Source organism: Perna viridis, chromosome 1 (genome assembly GCF_037379345.1).
Source record: "Perna viridis isolate PV_CMFRI_1.1 ecotype Kerala chromosome 1, ASM3737934v1, whole genome shotgun sequence".
NCBI lineage: Eukaryota > Metazoa > Mollusca > Bivalvia > Mytilida > Mytilidae > Perna > Perna viridis.
The window spans coordinates 24,971,353-24,991,170 of NC_142445.1; the positions used below are offsets into that span (position 1 = coordinate 24,971,353).

A 19,818-nucleotide genomic window follows, 5' to 3' on the forward strand; every position below is an offset into this window, starting at 1 on the left:
TTGGTCTGGGGTGTGTACACTAGAGTGGAGTATATTTGAGGAATGGAGCACAAAATTTGGAATTTTGTGATATGGTCACTTCCTTATCTTATGATGGAAAACTGTGATTGTGCAGATAAACAAAAATAGAAAATAAATGCAAAAACAAATATAAGTACTCATTTTTTTTTTTAAATCAGTGCCAGTGGTACAGAGAACAGTCAACAATTTACAAACTTTATTTGCACATATAAAAAATTGTAGTTGTGCAATAGTTGAGTAACATCCATTTTCATACAGATATATCTAATCTGAACATTCTTTATTTTAAGTGTTCTGCCTCCTGTGATAGTGGATTGCAAAGGAGACAAGTTGTTTGCCATGATGAATTTGGTCTAAGTGATCGATGTGAGGCTACATCGAAGCCAGCAGAACTGCAGACCTGTAATACTGGATATTGTCCTTCCTGGAATACAGGGTTGTGGTCTGATGTAAGTTGGTTCATAGTACATGTACTTGGATAAAAGTCTATACTAGTTAGCATGTGCCCATCTGTCTCTCTATAGAATTTCGTCATTTTTGCAACACTTAAAAAAAATAAAATAAAATAAAACATATTAACAAATAATGAGAATATGTATCTAAGAATGGTATTCACAAGGAAGAAAGGATGTGATGTGAAAAAAGGCTCATTTAAAAATTTCTGAAAGTATATTAAGTTGTATTATTATAAATTGTATCAAAATTCTACCATTGCCATTTTAATTTTAATTGGTCTCTGAATCATCCAAAGTATTTCATATCAAAGAAGGGAAAAAAACCCATAAATTTCAAAATTGTTGAAAAGCGAAATCAATTATAAACTACTACTTACTTAAACTATGACATTATCAATTAGCATACAGATATTTTGTAATTTATGGCCGTAATGATTAAAATTAATGTCTTAAAATTCTTTTCACATGCTAATTTGTACTAATTGTTAATTAAAACATAAAAAACTTGTCACACTTTGACAGCTTGTTGGTATTTTTATTTAACCTCATGATGACTCCCTCAGTATTTGCATAACAGAAATGATAAAATGCTTAAGTTATTGAGCTTTTTTTTAAACATTGACAAATAAAATGTTGAAAAAATAAGATTTATTTTTCTTATTTTGCTTTCAATGGCTTTCAAAGAAGATTAGAATTGATAATGGACATTTAGCTAAAATGATTTTATTTTCTACTCGGTATCTTTTAGATAGTAAAATCATTATCGTGCAGAAAATGGTTTCAAAATAAATTTTATTTCACTTCATTTTTTCTTTTAATAGTGTTCAATTTCTTGTGGACGTGACGGTGTTCAGACGAGACGAGTGCTTTGCCAATTACCTAACGGTCATGTTCTTTCTGATGGCCAGTGCAACATGACTGTTAGGCCCTCACATCAACAGCTGTGTAACAAAGGTCCATGCAGCACTCAACGTAGATGGCGCATCAGTCAGTGGTCTTCGGTAAGATACAGAGATTGGTATTACCGTTATTATTACAGATATTTACAGTGGCAGAGAAGTCGGCGATGGTACCCAAGAAGACGTAGATGGCAATGATGAGACTTAAACCTCTACCTCTTCCTGTAGAAATATAGGGCAAATTTTTTTTAGCAAATTTCAGGGTTATGATACCTCAGTAAGCTGTGACCTCTTTTTAAAATTCTTTTATGATTTTTTTATGTGCAATAGTTAGGTAGATTATTTTTGTATTTTTTTGCCTTTAATGTGTAGATGTGAAAGTATGATAGTAACTTATTAGTACAATCAGGATGATAACAATTAAATGTTGGGCATTGTGTTCATTGTACGATTCGAGAGAATGAACAATAGATAACCAAATTTTTAGAAAATGGGCGAGATTGAAAAAGTATGTACTTCCTGTCTGCTTAGTCTTTAAAAGATCCAGTGCAAGAGTTTATCCCTATAAAATATGTAGTTCCTTTGATTTTAAATAAGTTTCTACAATTTGACGTAGTTTCGTATTTTGTATATACAGATGACGTTGAAGAATGGCGTGATGTACCATTCTACATTTACAAGGTTACAACAGGTGTAATATAATGACCTTGAAATGTCAATCATTCCTGAAGATTCTTGAATGTTAGGTAAAAGTGACTGCTATAATCTGGCACTGTTGTACAAGATGACTATACACAGCTGGAAGCTGCCTAAGAATATCGGTAGAAGTATGTGAAGTTTCTCTATTGTTCTTTGTAATCGACAACTCTTGAAATTGAACTGTAAACAAATAACTTTGTCTATATTGTTATTGCTTTCCTCCTATCTTTAACGGTATCACACCTGTGTTCTGCAAGTAAACTGCCTCTTGGAGGTCTTTCAACTAGGTTACATTTTGTTTGATAAATAAGGGTTTTTTTCTGTACATTTCTCTAATTTAGCTCAGTTCAATATATTTTATTTTGGTCAAGTAATGGTTTAGACGATCCATAGCATTTTTTATACCCCAGTCCGCTTGCTTTGAAAACTAGAGGTATATAGTGATTGTTTGCCCTTCCTCAGCTCTTAAGTTGCAGTTTTCTCTGCAACAACTTATCACAGACACTTAATATTTTGGTGGAAGCTTTTTATAGGTATGTCATATCATTGGATTCTGCTTCAGACTTAGGTGACATCAACTTCCTGTTTGACAAACTTTTAATATATTGACCGTATGGTTTCTCAGACTGGGGAGCAGGGAGGGGGGTTTGCTAAAAAGAATAGCGAAAGCAGTCCTAAGAATTCTGGAACCTCTCAGTGTGTACTGTTCAGAATGTACTAATTCTAACGATATAACAACTCTTAAATAAGAGGAAGCAAGAAGATTTATTGGTATTTGTGACTGCAAAACTTAAAAAAACAAATTTTTAAAATTAAATTGGAAAGGGTCTCTTGAACTTAGAAATTATGTTTAAGCTATGGCAAAAATATATAACTCTGTGAAAAAATTCTTTTAACAGTTTTGAATTGGGAAGACTATAGAAGATCTGGTACATTAGAAGGTTGCAGTTGAATGTCCTAAACTGGCAGTTAAGCAGCCATTGAACCAGTGCTGCCATGCTATAGCATGACTTCTGCCTCATAACTACCAATTAATGAAATATTTGTCAGAAAATTTAGCTATTAGTACTCCATGAATTGAACATTAGAGGTTCAATGTCCTCAAGATAAAGGTATAAGTGCGCCAGTATCCCCATCCTTTAATCTTTGGCATCTAGTAAATAACCAAGTTTTCGAGTACTCTCTTTGAAAATCTGCATTGATAAATGGTTTTGTTGACTTTCATCACTTTATAGTTGGGTATTAAAATGCATGTTGTAAATATTGTTCAAAGGTCCTCAGTTTGTTGTTAATCGGGGTTTTATTAGAAAATAATCTTCCACTTTTTCTCTGTGATCCTTCAGAATAAGACATATGACGTCATGGGAGAAACAGGGTTAATTTATCAGGTAATTTTTTATTGTTTATCAACAAATCACGTCAATTGCATATTTTAATTAATAGTAAAATCTTCCCTCTGACCTGATGATAGTAGCTTCAAAGATGAGAAAAATAGGTGTCTTATGCGGAAATAAGAAACACATTTTATTTCCCATGAACCAGAATTTGATACACCCAAATAATACATCAAACACCCTAAAATCAAAGAACTTTGAAAAAAAACTAAGGCAAGGTTGATCTTTGATCTGTTGTGATGACCTTGAGACAAACACTTGACTGAAATTCCAAGACTTTTAAAAAAAAAAATTGAGAAAATAAGCTGCATAAAGCCTGGTAGTGTCTGACGGAATTGTTGATGATGATATAACATCAAAATATGATTAATTTTTACACCTATGATTTAATTGATTATCTACAAAGGAAGCAATGATGTAATTTTACCTGTAGTCTGTTTGAGAAAGCCAGGTGTATTCTATTGCCCCATCCTTTGGCATTTTGGTGTTTTGGTATGTTGCGGTGTAAACAGGCAATCAAAAATGTCTGTTAGACAAATATTTTATCTGCAGGAATATTGTAATTGTTTTCATAGACACCTGTTGGAGTTGGTTAATTTTTTCAAGTACAGGAAAGCTCGTTGCTTGTCATAATCTTTAAATGTTTGATATTGTTTTGATATTGAAGGCATTTGTTTTTGTTTATTTTTTTACAAAAAGTTTGTAAGGAACAAAACATGACGTAAAGGAGTCTGAATATTTTGGCTTTAAGTAAATAAAGGAAGTATGCTGTTGTTTGTCTGATCTTGTCTTTCATTTCTCTTTTATAGTATTTTTGCTTAAAGATCTGTCTCCACAATTTGGAATATTTTGTTTATATTTTTGTATTACATGTTTAATTTTTTTTGTGCTGTTAAATCGCTGTATGTATTTTATTCTTTATTTTGTTATGCTTTTTAATTTTTTTTTCGCAAGTTAAAACTCATTATTTCAAGGACAAATGACAATCACTATGTTCTAACCACAACTACATTTATCAATACAGTGAAACCTTTCTTAACTGAACTCTGAAAAACCAGAAATCCTGTCTTAATCATGCACCTTTTTTTTTTATTTCCTTCATATCAATTTATTTGCATCCTGGATAATCCAAACACTGTCTAATTCAAACCACTTTTAAAATTTAAAAAAAAGAAGGTTTGGTTAAGGTAAGTTTTACTGTACTATATTTCTGTGCACTTTTTTTCTTGCTTCAGCTTTAAAATGGGTTTGTTGTCTCTCAGAAAATTCTTATTACGTCAGTCATTTTTCCTTCAATTTGACATATAGTTTCATTGCAAATGATCATAAATCACACTACAAGTAATCCAACTTTTTTTGCAATTTTTCTAGATGGCAGATGTATAGATTTGAATTATTTGATTTTCTAGTTAGACTTGACATATAAAGAATCTTGCCAGAAGAATTCTGAGAAGTGTGTTTTGAAATAATTGTAAAAATTTATCACCTATTTTTGAATTAGGGCGTTACAGAAGTATGGCATCTGAAACTGGTGTATTGCATTTTTGTGAAGAATCTGCAGTCATTGAAACAATTTATGGGTTAAGTTAATCATTTGTCTGTATGGGCTAGGTTTATATTATGATTACTGAATCTACCAATTATTGTTTTACATCTGTTCTAGATCTTCATTTTTACAAAATCACATGGCAAAGTGTTTGCCAAATATTTTGGCTTCACTTTGTCATGTGAGTACTTTTTAAAAAATTCAATTTCATGACCTTTGAACTGAAAAATTTAAATTGTTAAGTGACATTGATACTTAATGAATTGACATTTTGATGGGTTAGGGTATGTTTGATTGGTGCTAACTAGGCAATTTTATAATTAATTACATCTTGGGTGCACTTGATTGGGAGTTAGGAAACCATTGGGAGGTTACGTTCTTCTTTTATTTGTGTCTGGAAACAATATTGTAAGTATCATTCTATTGAATGATAAGAATTCTTCAAGCCTTGTTACAAGAGACCCCCTACATACAATTTAAAGCCTTCATTTTACATTTGATGAATTAGGAGATTTGCTGTATCATTTGCATCAAGTGGTATCATTTATAAAACCTGTTAATATTGTATCTTGATGATTTGCAGGTACTTTATTTTGAAATTTTGCCATTTATACAAATTGTTAGTTCTTAAATTTGTGAGATGAACAGCTTTTCCTGTGTTTCATTCAGAGTTTTATTTTAAAAAAAAAACATAAATGACTTTGAAAAAGGGAGAGTTTTAGGCTATTTTTTAATCACATTATTTGGGGTTGGTTGGTTGTTTAGTCAGTTGAAAAAGGGTATTTGAACATGTATCTTTATATGCCATTCCTTCCTTTCAAATTGTAATCTAAGCTTCAGTTTTACAAAAACTCTTAAGAGTAAAGTTGATCATAAATATTAACATCACAATAGAAAATAACATTGTGATGTCATAACTTACTTGTGACATTTTATGGAAAGCTCTATAGTTGAGTTAGCACCAGCAGGCATTCTAAAAAGAATACATTTTAAAGTGATTCAGCAAGACTATTTCTGATACAACAACAATTATGAATTAAGTTAGTCTAATTTTTTTAAAGCTCTTTACCTCATAAACTAATTCCTGTTTTTTTTAACATGAGAAAATACCTCAAATCCAGAGTTAGGGTTTTACATTGTGATAATGGCTCGTGAAGAGGAAGTGCAGCAGATTGCATACATGCACTGCAAACACTTTGTAGATTCGGTTGAATACAAGACAGTACCCTTTTAAATTAACTGACACATTTAGATCGTTAAACAGGTAGTTTGTGATTAAATAAATTTTCTAAACACGATGGCTTCTATATCTGCATGTAAAACCTCACACAGTTTGGTACTTTTTATATTTGACTGACTTTTTATTACTTGTGACATAGGAAAAGGGTTGAATTTGGATGAAATATTTTGTAAAATTTATGTTTTAAGTTATTTTAGGCTAGCTTCAAAATTGTTTTGAAATTAAGGTTTGGTGCTGTCTTGATATTGTTGTTCATTAATATCCTTGGTCAAGAAACATTCAGAACTGAGGTGGGTTAAGTTAGGAATACAATGTCTAATCCAATGAGGAATGTTCCAAGCATTTACACTCCTGTTTTTTTATGAAATTTTTGTTAATTTTATGCAAAAGATAGCAAATAATACCCTCCTCTTTGTTCTGAAACCCCCTTTTTCAAAATCTCTGCCAATGGTAAAAGTCAGTATAGCACTGTAGCATGCAACAACAACAGACTTTTCTACCATCTAGCAATTTACCATTGGCCTATTTGCTTACTTAAATTGAAGAGTGTTATGATGAGGAAATGAGAACCATAATTTATTATCAGCATCATTATATATCTCCCATTAAGATTAATATTGAGAAATGTATTTTATATATTAGAACTCGGTATGAGATATCTATTGATCAATCTTGCCATTATTTTTGCTATTTTATTCGGTGAGTTATAGTGAGGGGAGTGTGGTAGGAGATCACGTACAGGTGGTTGTAAGAAAATAATCAACAAATGGCACACGAGTCAGAAAACTGTGTTGTCATTTTTTTTCTCCTGTTCCATTCTATTATCTTTGAGTAATTTTTAAAACAATTTTCTTATTGCTTTATCTCTTAAACAAATGCTTGTGCACACTTTTCTTATCCCAAAGTTAAGATAACTTAAAGCCTTCTGAGATAAACTTCCCTCAGCAATGCTGAAGTTTTTGTAGCAGTTAAGACAGCGAAGGACAGTAGGTTATAAAAACAGAATGATAATATTGCTTATTTACAGATTTGGGGAGATTACCTCAAAAGTCTGTGTGACCCTCTAATGATGTGTTGTTACTGGGAGGTAGTGAGATATTAACCTCAAATGTCTGTGTGACCCTTTAGTAATGTTGAATGGTGTCATGGGTTTTGGGTTTTTTTTTTATTATACGGTTATCTGTGTCATTGCATATCTTTTTCTTAGGTTTCATTGAGCATTTAATATTTACTATATATGTAGAAATAAGCTCCTTTTTGTTTTTTCTTTGTTTTTAGACTTTTTTTCAGGATTATGAAAAAAATAAGGATGGAGTACATCATGTTTTCTTTTTTGGTACCTTTATTATTTTATCAGTGTTAGTTTGCTTAAATGAAAATGGATGTTTTAAATTGTATTTTTCCTCTAAAAATTTATAGCCACAATTTGTTAGGTTCACATACATGTATGTTAGTTCCTTTAATCAATGAAACTAAAGCAGCATTTTCATCAGTTCTTACTGTAATATCATAATGATATTCTCACCAATAAATCTAATACATAAAAAAATACATTATCCTCTTAAGTTTGGGAAAACCGACAATTGAAGGTATTAATGAGGGTATTGGTGTGTTTTACTAAACACTGAAATCCTCACATTATTAAAGTGCATGGTTTTACATCTGGATTTTTCTGTTATCTGTGTTTCTGTCCAAGTGTAACTGGTTTCCGTTTCTGCAGTCATTCCAGTTTAACATTGTTGTTTCTGTTATTTACGCTCCAAGCACAACTCCGTCACCTGTTTTAGGAGTGACTTTTGTATTGTGGATTTTAGTGCACTTCAAAGCACAAATTTCATTTGCACATGTAAACAATGATGTTGTGTTCAAAGGATTATCCCAAATGCACTTTCTGTGCATTTATTATTAATACAGATTTAAACTCAAGAAGGGCTGATTGTTATGTATTATACGTTTTTTGTTGTTTTCAAATTGATATCTTTCTGAAAAAATTAAAATCTGGAAAATGTCATATCGATGATTGAAATGCACTATTTTGGTGCATAGTCTCGGCTTGTGTAGTCTTTTTGTTTAACAGACTCTTGGTCAAATATTACACAAATGTACCTTCTGAACTATAAAAATTATAGGACTGATGTGAAGCCTTTTTTAACTATTTAAAGGGGAAAATAAATGCAAAAATAAGGGCTGAATATGTTAAAATTTCGATATTTGTAAAAAGGAAAATTGATAAAAAATAAAATATGAAAATGCTAAGATATGGAATATTTGTATATTGGAGAACTTATTTGCAAGTTTGGCACTAGAAAGTATGAAATATTTGGATACGTTATCAGCCTTCAAAGGACAAAATTAACTTAATCCTGATCTTAGCAGGTTTCCTAGGGTTCAATGGCCCCAAGCTATACCATTTATGAGATATCATATTGTGCATAGCTGATGACCAGGCTGGCTACCAATGATATGGCATTCATTCATAAATATTGACCCCTAATACCATCATTTATGATAAAATGATAGTACTTCAAAGCTATAAGGGGCACTATCTGTCAAAACATTAGATTATTTGTTTGTTATTTGATATGAAGTACAAGAATAGGTGTTAAGACTGATGAGAGGGCTTCTGTATGTTGGTCATTGCTCGTTGTCAAGGGAAGTGGTTATACTCCTTGATAAACTTCACAGCGGATCAGCAATTTATCATCTTCTGATGATTCTGAAGTACTTTTATTCCTATTATTACACCACTATGATTCCCTGTCCTTTCAACAGTAGCATGTTTTTTTGGCGGACCATCATTGAATGCTCTCTGTTTGTTAAGTATTTGGTCCTTGAATTAAACGGACAAAGACCTAAAGAAATATCTTGAGAGTTTGTTTTTTAAAGTGTCACTCATATCGAAGCGAACAATGAACTACAAAGTTCATTGTTATAGAATAAAATGCCATTTTCCTTTAGCAGTAAAATTTACCTAATCGAACACCTTTGTATTCAGAATCTTGTATTATTTTATCACTTTTTTCATGGTTAGTGTACTGAAATTCATTTTTTCCCCCCTGTTAACTGATACCTGTTTTATTAGACATAATTTTCTAGTTTAAAATTTTCACAGATCAGACAGATATCCAGTAGTCAGATATAATAGGGAAATAACAACAATGATTTGATTATTTATAAATATGCAACAAAGTTTCATTTTGACATCATTTCTGTAATTTTAGTGCTCTGTTTCCTGTGGAAGAGGACGTGCACAAAGGGAGATAACTTGTATAGATGAAGAAGGAAAGACACATCCTGATGACCAATGTCATGGTAGAAAGCCGAGAGAAACCCAGATCTGTCACATGGGAAGATGTCCTCGTTGGTATGGAGACAAGTGGAGCAAGGTAATTTGCACACTTATGGGATGTTCAGTTTTTAAGTGATGTCACCCTATGAATATGTCAGCAAAGGACGAAAAGATAATATCATGCAGAGTGTCAAGACACTCTATATAAAGCAATTGGAAATGTTCAGTTGTGAGGTTGTCTCTTTGAAGTACTACATGTATGTGTCATGTGATAAACAAATTCCACCCTGAAACGAGACGGCAAAGTAAATTGATGATTATGGAAACTTTCTCCTCAGTTTGATTATAGGTGCTAAGAAGTACTTGTGTTTTATGTTTTTTATGATATAATGGCATTAACAAACATCAAAGAGAAATGATGAAAACACTTGTATTTAGCGGATTGTATTGTTTGCAGATGTGCTAGCCTTTCCTTTCATTATTTTCTGTGCCTAAATTCTACTTGAAATTTATGAATAATTTTATTAACAGTATGCAAATATCAAGAAAAATACACTTGTTGAAAACAGTTTTTAGACTTTTACATTAATTTTTTTCTACTTAAATAAGGACATGTTTTGGTGAAATGGTTTATGTGTGAGGAAACCCAAGAAATTAATTCACCATGCCCAATAGCCCTTGCCCAGTAATATATATACTTCAGATTTGTATGCATTGTATAAATGGTACATCCCTATCCCATTCTTAGCACTCCCATTACATTGGTCTGTCTGTCTGTTCACACTTTAGTAACATATTTCTCAGCTTGCAGGAAACAAAATGTCTCTTTTTTTTTTTCAGTTTGGAAAAAGGTTTCAGCACGATAGCTGGTCCCCCTTCTCTGTATTTAGAGCATCTACTTTCAGTTTTCCTATGGGCTAATAATTTTTATGAATAACATGACCTCTTATTTTATTTCTTATTTCAGTGTTCAGTGACATGTGGTGAGGGTATTAAAGTTAGAAACATCACCTGTAAAGTAAAACGATACAAGACTGTGGACCCCAAATTATGTGAAGGGAAAAAACAGCCAAAGACTGTAAGGACTTGTCAGAGAAAGACATGTTCTAATTATTACTGGAGAACTGATCATTGGTCAGAGGTAAGAAGAATTTATATCTGAAACTAAGAAAAAGGGTGTGATATGTCAATTTTCATTATCTTAAATTTGTTGAAATGTTTAAAGTTTTGCTCATATAAGGGTACTTTGTAGCAATCAAAACCTATTTAGTATTCTTGCCCACATTTTCCCGATGCGAAAAAAATATTCCAAATAATTTTTTTTTTGTATGATGCAGAAATAATTATCTATCCAATAATGTGGACAAATCAATATTAATGCCCACATGAAAATTTAACCCCTCCTGTAAACTTATTGGTCTGTGCCTTACTAAAATTACTTATAAATTGATCAAAAACTTTAAATTTTGAATGCATTACACTGAATCCAAGCTTTTATTTTACTAGCATATCCAGGGTGTTATGATGATACTGTTAGTATATTTGCACAGTGATTTTCTCGTAATAGAAGAAATAGTTGGAGGAGTAATTTTGTGAATGGGGGTGGGACTCTTTTCATTTAACTGGAGTCTCTACTTATTGGAGAATGTTTGATGTGCAGTGACCTTGCATATTGAAATATGTTATATACTCAGGCCTAAATTTTTGGTGCAGTTCTCATACAAAATGCATATTTCATTTTTTAAGACGAATACATTGATTTGAATTAGAAGGAAGGATTTAGACCTTTTTCACTTATGAACATGTCGATATAGCAGTTAGAAAAATTGAATTTTTTCATTCAAAGGGCCGCTTCATAGCTAAGAAAATGTTCAATCTTTTGTTTGGTAATACACAATGTCATACCCCCACCCACAATTAAAAGCCTATATTGTATTTTCAAAAGACTAAGGTTTAAAAGGCCATCAGCCCACTTTAACCTATCTTTCTCATTCTGACGTGAGTCGAAGAATTCATCGTAAGAAGTGATAGATCAGAAGTCAGTCAAGCTATCAATGTACTTAACCCAACAATTCATCTTGACCTGCTTATCATAATTTTTGATAAATAGTAAATCAAGACTCTGTTTTTCATTTATCTTCAGAACAATTTGGTTTATAATTTCATCTAAATTTATCCTCACGCCACCTAAAGTAAACAAAAACAATAATCTCTCTATTAGTGAAAGATTTAAAGTAAATTTCAGTTAATTAAATAGTCATGAAGCTTTATTAAAAGAAATAACTTTTCATTTATGGTATGAGAAGATTGTGGTTGTCATGAGGACATATACCCGATACAAGTTATAGCTATTTGGGAACATGATTCTTTTATTTTAGAGAACTACAGTTAGTTTTCTGAGCAGAATTAAATATTTGATGGAAAACGAAGATTTCAATAATTTTATTGAACTACCTCACAAAAATACTAAATGATAATAAAGAATTGGAGGTGACATGGTAAGCATTGGTCACTCCCCTTAAAATATACAAAGTGTAGATAGCCTATTTATAACTATGATACAACAACTATGTCTGGATACCAGAAAAATTACGCCATTATGAAAAATTTAGGTAAATGTAATTTCAACTTTTCTATACTTGTGAAAATATTAGTTCGGTAATAAATCAATTTTTGGGTACATCTTGAATTGTTTTAATGGTTCCACAAATACTAGATCTGGTCCTGTCTTTGTTGGAATTTTTTTTATTAAGTTAAGTGGTACAAGTTGCATTAGGAATACATGATGTTTCAGTGTGTGCCTGATCCATCAAGATCATTCTACTGTTTGATACTTAGATGTATCATTTTAAATTGGTTACTGTGTCAGAAGTTAATAAAATAGGCACATATTAAAATATGGTCTAGTTAGATCAGGAATGGATTATGTGCTTCTGTTGTCAATTAGGTGTCTTGAATTTTATACATAAAACAAAGTTGGTACAGGGTTTTTGGACTCACAAATGCTGGCTTCTATCTTTTTAAAATGGGGTTAAGTATAAAAAATCCAATTTTAACTAGTTGAGATGATATTTTTAGCAATAGGAGAACAGCAATCTTTCCCATGTTTTAGACCATACCACAAAAAACTGTGCCAGACAACTGCCCATCACCTTTTGTCCTAAATCAACCAGAACTTAACTGATAATTTACTGTTAAATTATCTCCCCCTGACAGGAAATGTTGTTTGAAAATCATTAAACTGACTGATTTTGGACTTTAATTTGGGATAGTCCTGTAATGACAACCTCTTAGAATCATATTTATACCTAGTTTATGTAATCCAGTACACATTTTGACAGCATAAGGTGGGATGTTTATGAGAAAAATATAAACACAAAGATATCAAGTTTACAAACATTGAAATTCTTTCTAGTTTTTTATGATATAGGTATCACCAAGAGTGCCTAGAATACTACTTTTTTCATGTATATTATTGGTAGTTTTTGCAGATACCTAGATCTTTGTAATAAATATTGCTTGTAATAATTATGTTTTCATGTGGTAGCAACTGATGATTTTAGATAAGTGAAACATATATAATAAATGTCCTATAACTTTACCTAATTATTTGAAAGTGGTGCTTTTAAAAAAAAAGCTTCAGAAACTGTGTCTGTTATTACTGTCGAGATGAGTCCCTTGTCAGGATTTATTTACTATTGACATAAAAAGGTTTTCAAATTGTTACTTTGCCCAGTTTTTAATCCTATAGCATTAGAACTGTTCCTTTTGATTTTGTCAAGTATGTAAAGTTTTAAATCCTTTTTGACACTTAAATAAGCATTACACAACAGAATTACGATACTGCTACACAACAAGGGGACATAAATCCCTGCTCATAGATTAAGAGGCATAAAAAACGTTACGTTTCGAGAATCGTGTTACGTGACTGAAGTACCTTTACCTACTTTTGTGTTAAGTTTTTCTTTATTGTTTCACCTTTGTACCATGTAACATGCTAACATAATTGGTATTAATAAAATTGTTATTTCATTCTATATTGTTTGTTTTTTAATAATTTAATAACTTGTTTGTGTAGTTTACATTCTAAATTCAATCCCCTTTATTTGTTGAATTACTTTTTGACAAACCGGTCAAGAAATATTTAATGAATGTAAAGAATGCTTAAACTGCCCTTTCCTTCAATGCATGAGAAAATATTGTGGTTTTCATGGATTTAGAAATTAAGAATATCCTATATAAGCTACATTCAAATACGTAAAGATATTGTATACTACATGTCTTGAATTCAAATCCTTCTTACCACCTTGGTGGCCTTTGGGTTCTCCTCCTGAAATGCATGAAATACCTGCCATTAAATGTTAAACGATAATCAATCAATCAAACAGTGAAATCCTTCTTTAAATCTTGAAATTTTTTAGTAGTTAGATATAAAACTTAGTTCAAGAGGTAAAAAGGTATGCACAAAACAAGGGATGCTTATATTCATTTCATTGCAAATGACGTATTGTAAGAAACTGAAGAAATCTATTATGGAATGAGACAGATAATTTTATGTATAGATACTGTTTTATTCATTCCTTGTTACTCAGCATGGTATTGCACAAATATTATGACATGGGATTTAATGCATTGGTAGTATGAATCAGATTTTACATATCTTTTTCAGTGTTCGAAGACCTGTGGATTTGGTATGAAAACAAGACGTGTCAAGTGTGTCAGAAGAGATGGCTATCATGTTCCTGATAGTCGTTGTGACCGAAGTAAGAAGCCTAAAGTTCGAAGACGCTGTAGTGAATTTCCTTGTCCATATTTCTGGAACACTTCACCTTGGTCAGCTGTAAGTCTGATTTTACTGTAGTTAAAATTTGTGGTGTAAGGGAGGTAATCCTTGGTTGACATAATGATCGATTTCATGAATTCTTATTCTGAAATTACTGAAAACATTTGGGAGTCTAAACAGTGTAGAGTTTGGATTAGATGAATGGAATGACTGTTTTACAGTAATAGTCAATAGTAATATTTGGCTTGCTTTAATTTCTTCGTGTAATGAATACTTAACCTAAATATTTTTAGTGTGACAAAACATGCGATGAAGGCAATCAGCATCGCCAGGTTGTCTGCCAAGCTGTGACCAAGGAAGGTTGGATTTTGCCAGGAGAAGTTCCATATGGTTGTCGGAAGGGGGAGGAGCCTATAAGAAGCAGGAAATGTAATATGGGAAGTTGTGGTGGTTACCGATGGGTTGTTGGAGCGTGGGGGAAGGTATGATTTTTTTGGGATTTTTTTAAACTCCATTGAAATTCTTTTGATGAAAGAGAAGAGAAAAGTAACCTTCAATTATAGATTTATATACTTAAGCTACTGTAGTCTTTTGGGGCAAACCTTTTCTCACTATTTAAAACTTATTTTTGGTAAGCTAATTACAAGCAGAAAAATTATAAATGAAAATAATTACCTAGTGTGTAAAGATACTTTGTAAAGAAAAGTTCTGCTTTTATTATAGAGAAACTATTAGTCATATTTTCATCATCATTGTTGTAAGTATGTGAACAAAGATTTAAATGGAAAGGAGAGAGTTCTTAGGCTAAAAAGCAAAGAAATATGTAATACTATCATTGCAGTTTTTGATAATTCATAATTTCCACTATACTGTCCTTTAGCCAAGGGTGCATTTATATATACCAATTGTTTCTTGAAACATTTTTATAAAAAGTTACTCCAGATATTTTAGATTTGTCTGCACATCCTAATTTTTTTACATTTTTTTAAATGTGTTCTGTAGGTGGAAATTGAATTATGAAAAGATATCTGCAATGATTCACTGTTCACATGGCTTTAATATACAAATACACTTTTAATTGCTAGATAATTTAGTGTGTTAGTATTGTCTGTATATGCTCTATGATTTGTTGTAGTATTCTTTAGTCATTTCTGTAATCACATGATTGAGAAGCAGTGCCTGATGAGGAACAGTTGTTCACTTTGAGGATTTAAGCTTCTCCCATTTGACAAACCTGATTGTACATTGTCAAAAAAGATACTTTATAAATCTCCTATTCCTTGCAGCAAAAACATAACTAAAAAGTTTAGATTTGTAAACAAATGTATATCCCTAACTGATATTCATTAGACGGATTACCTGTACTGATTTAGTGGATGTTGTTGGTAATAACTTGCCACTCAGGCTTACTATTTGGATACACAATAACTGCATTAGATATCTTGAATCAAAATTGTTCATGCAAATCTTAAAGTAAGTCTTCATGGTATTACAGTGTTCATCACGTTGTGGATGGGGGAAAGAAATGAGACTTGTGATATGTGTGGACGGAAAAGGGAGGAGACGGTCAAAGAGACGATGTCGTAGAGATCTGAGACCAGAATCTAGGCAGGATTGTTATAGTGGACCATGTAAGTCTCTGTGTTGATCAGTATGGTTTATCATTTTCCATATTACAGGGGTGTTTTAATACCTTAACAGAATCTCTCTTACTTAAAAGGATTTTCACAGCCATTTGATCATTGTGGATTGTTTTTCGGAATGGAATGCTCCAAATGTAGTTAATCAAAAAAGTTCAAGGCATTAGGCATTACTGTCAAACTTATTAGATATTAGAGTTTGGGTGAACTGATCTGATAATCGTATAAAAATTTTAGGAACAACTAGTAATGAAAAAGATGTCATGATGAGTAATGTAATGAAACAAGCCAACCGATTAATTTTCTTTGGATTGTTAAAATATACTCCATTGATTTAGTTAACTGTTTTTGTTTCAGGTTATGCCAAATCGTGTTTAGAGCTTAAAGAGAAAACCTCCATTAGACATGATGATATGTATAGTATCCTTGTTAAAGGCAGGATTCTACAGGTATGTTGTAACTAAAAGGCAAGATTATACAGGTATGTTGTAACTAAAAATATTGAATAAGTCTTTCTAAAGATTCTTATGCTGTGTCACCTTTCTTGTAGAAGAACAGATTGGTCATTAGATCAGTGTCCTATCTGGCACAAAGTGTAGACTGTGGGGGTGATTTCTAGAAAAAGAGGACACACTTGTCTAATTTCTTAGAAATTTCAAGCTAAGCTACTTGTTTGTAATGTAGAAATAGTTTTAGTTTTAACATACAAAGAAAGATAACTCTAACTCTTTCAGGTGTACTGTAAGAACATGAAGAGTGAAGCTCCAGTAGAATACATCAGTCTACCAGCCGGAGATCAGGATAACTTTGCTGAAATCTATGACATGAGGTAGGAATCTTTCTTTTAAAGTTTTCATTTGATGATATAGAAGTGGATGGTTGTTTTTCTTTTAAACTGTTGACTTGTGACTCTTCTAAAGATGGAAATATAACCATGAAATGAAAGTATTTTGAGTACCAATAAAACTTAGGAATAGGAAGAAAGAACGCTATGAAAAATCATGACCAAGAAATGAAGTGTTGTTGGTGGTTTTGAATTAGTTAACTGATACAATTAACTGAATATAAAGTTCATTGAATGTTATGTTAATTCCGAGCATACAAAGTTTCATCCTTTCACCCTCCACAAAACTTCAATTTCCTTATGATCAACAAAAGTTAAATTATTTATTACAGGTTAAAAAGATCAAGGTCCTGTCCTAAAAATGGTACTAGAATGGATAAGAACAGCCCACTGTTTAGGACATCACCATACAGATTAGCTGGATTCACATCGTATAACAAACTACGTATAGATCTCAAAACAATGACTGTCAATAGTAAGTAGATGGGTGTTGCCATGGAAACAGATTTTTTGTAGGGCAATCAGTGCTCTTCTTACTCTGAGTCAGAGTTGCTTATTTACTTTTGTTTCTTTGTATGTGTTATTTTTGTTATTTTTGTTATTGTTGTATGTGTCTGTTTTCCCTGTCTAGTTTTTATTCTTGGATTATATTCTTTTTATTTCCTCATGAATCTTGGTTCCCTTGGTTACTCTTCCTCAACATATTAACTCTATTGTGGAATCAAAATCAACGTGCAAAGTTTGTAAATGTCATTTTTCCTTGATTACATTTCACTTGCCTCTTGAAAATAGGAATCCAGCAGGATTATTTGCATAAGGTGATAAAAATTAAGTAAATACTGGAAGTAAAAAAGTATCTTTGTTATAAGTTAAGACACCAAATAATTTTCATAATTATAGATTTTATTGATATATATAAAATATAATATAATATAATATAATATAATATAAAAGGAAACTTAAAACTAATGGAATCTGGATGAAAATTCATTTTGATCTAAAACTTAAACTCAGGAAAATTTAAAACACTTTTTATTGTTTTCATTTCAGCGACAGATATATCATTTGCTACATCCCATTATGGAAAATACATTCCTTTTGCATCAGCTGGTGATTGTTATAGCTCACACAATGCTTGCCCTCAGGTAGGTATAAAATTATTGGCCAAATTTCACGTGAAAATCAGGTTATAGTATGGTGAATGTCAATCAGGGAGTGGGCGGGGAAAATATTTTCGTACAAAGTAACACTTTTCTCAGCAACTCTTGATACTTGGTATCCAGCATCAGGTACAAGTCTCATATCACGAAATCCAATTTCAGTTCTGTCGGACATCTACTTCCTCATAAGCGAAATTTGGCCTTTCTGTTTTTGACCCATTTTAGACATAATTGATTAAGGGGGCAGTGTTGTGCTGTATTAATTTTCACATGGAATTTGTACTTAACATTTGATTCCTTTATTTTTTTATCTTTTTTTTTTTCATTATTCTAATATGAAAATCATTTGCTAGTTGCAGATTTAACTTTCTCTATGGCCTGTTCTATGAAAACTATCTTGATCTTGTAGTAGATTAGTACTGTTGAAGTTCATAATTTCTTTGAGTTTTATTGTATTTTCCTTTTTGATAATTTCTTTAAATCATTTTTTTTATACTTTTTACCTCTTACTAGTATATAGTTATTCATGTAAATTTTTAAAATTGATTTTTGAAAGGTAAATACAGATGTATAAATCATATTGTGATTCTATAAGGTTTAAACTTTTCACTAGTAGATGTTATACTTTGTGATTTCAGGGCCGATTTAGTATTAATCTTTCACTAGTAGATGTTATACTTTGTGATTTCAGGGCCAATTCAGTATTAATCTTTCAGTAGTAGATGTTGTGCTTTGTGATTTCAGGGCCAATTCAGTATTAATCTTTCACTAGTAGATGTTATACTTTGTGATTTCAGGGCCGATTCAGTATTAATCTATCAGGAACTGGTCTCTTATTGTCAAAAAATACCACATGGAAGTCCTGGGGAAAACATGCATCTAGAACTATTCAAATACTCAACGTAAGTAAAGTAGAATGGGGTGTTAAATAAGGTAAACAGATTAATAAGAGTATCCTTGCCCTAAATACTTTAATAGTGTTAGCTCCTATGAAACTCCTTTAGGAGGTAGACCTAGGGTAAGGGACATAACTCTTGAAATCAGTGATATGTTTGTATCATATACAATTTCACTAAGACCTATCAAGCTTCCTTTTGAGACAGAATGAAATCAATCTAAGTTACTTTGATGCTTACATGAGATTGATGTTAAATGCTGAATACAAACATTCCAATGATTTGTAAGAGTTGTTTCCCTTTGCCTAGGACTACCTCCTTAAGTAGGCCCTTCTTGGACTCCATGTCTGAAGCTATTTTCTGATTCTGCAGCCTACCAGCAAGTATAATTACAAAAACTATTGTTGAGAGAACTGTACTTACAGTTCATTGTCTGTCAAACCAAACATAGGTTTTGAGTACTTTGGTAAAGTGACTGTTGTCTCTAAAAATATGATTTAGAAAAAAATCACATTGAAAGCAAATTTGATTTCTGTGAGTATTGTTTAATCTTGCTTTGTGTTATAGGAGAGAGAAGTGGTACAAGGAGTTTGCGGGGGACACTGTGGTACATGTTCACCAGACCTTAGTGTTGGGTTACAGCTAGATGTACGACATTGATGATAAAGGTCAGTTTAAAATGAGATTGGTCTAATCTGTAAAAGGGCAGTTTTAAGATAGAGAGGCCTTATTGATAGATATGTCACTTATCATAATCCAACACTCAGTGGTTCTATATTTGTAGGCTAAATTTGAATGGATTACTTTTTTGAGGAATTAGTCCTCTATTATAATTGATATAAATTTACTTCATGCACACATCACCATATGAATACCTTTTAAAGTTAGGCGTCAGTTATGGACTGCTGTCCCTATTTTTTCATCATTTATTTAACTTTTATTTAACTTTTTG

The 19,818-nt window shown here is 31.8% G+C and overlaps 1 protein-coding gene across 1 annotated transcript in view; it reads left to right on the forward strand.

Annotated features, from left to right (window-relative positions):
• LOC148627930 (A disintegrin and metalloproteinase with thrombospondin motifs 9-like) overlaps window positions 1–19,818 on the forward strand; it is a 133,217-nt gene that overhangs the window by 105,704 nt on the left and 7,695 nt on the right. Inside the window, exons 26-38 of the mRNA XM_088581830.1 lie at window positions 312–470; window positions 1,298–1,477; window positions 9,476–9,640; window positions 10,511–10,684; window positions 14,213–14,383; window positions 14,620–14,808; window positions 15,822–15,957; window positions 16,324–16,415; window positions 16,701–16,795; window positions 17,143–17,285; window positions 17,861–17,955; window positions 18,768–18,872; window positions 19,434–19,534. Of these exons, the coding sequence (XP_088437956.1) occupies window positions 312–470; window positions 1,298–1,477; window positions 9,476–9,640; window positions 10,511–10,684; window positions 14,213–14,383; window positions 14,620–14,808; window positions 15,822–15,957; window positions 16,324–16,415; window positions 16,701–16,795; window positions 17,143–17,285; window positions 17,861–17,955; window positions 18,768–18,872; window positions 19,434–19,526 (1,797 nt within the window). The 3' untranslated portion in view covers window positions 19,527–19,534. The remainder of the gene's footprint in view (window positions 1–311; window positions 471–1,297; window positions 1,478–9,475; window positions 9,641–10,510; window positions 10,685–14,212; window positions 14,384–14,619; window positions 14,809–15,821; window positions 15,958–16,323; window positions 16,416–16,700; window positions 16,796–17,142; window positions 17,286–17,860; window positions 17,956–18,767; window positions 18,873–19,433; window positions 19,535–19,818) is intronic.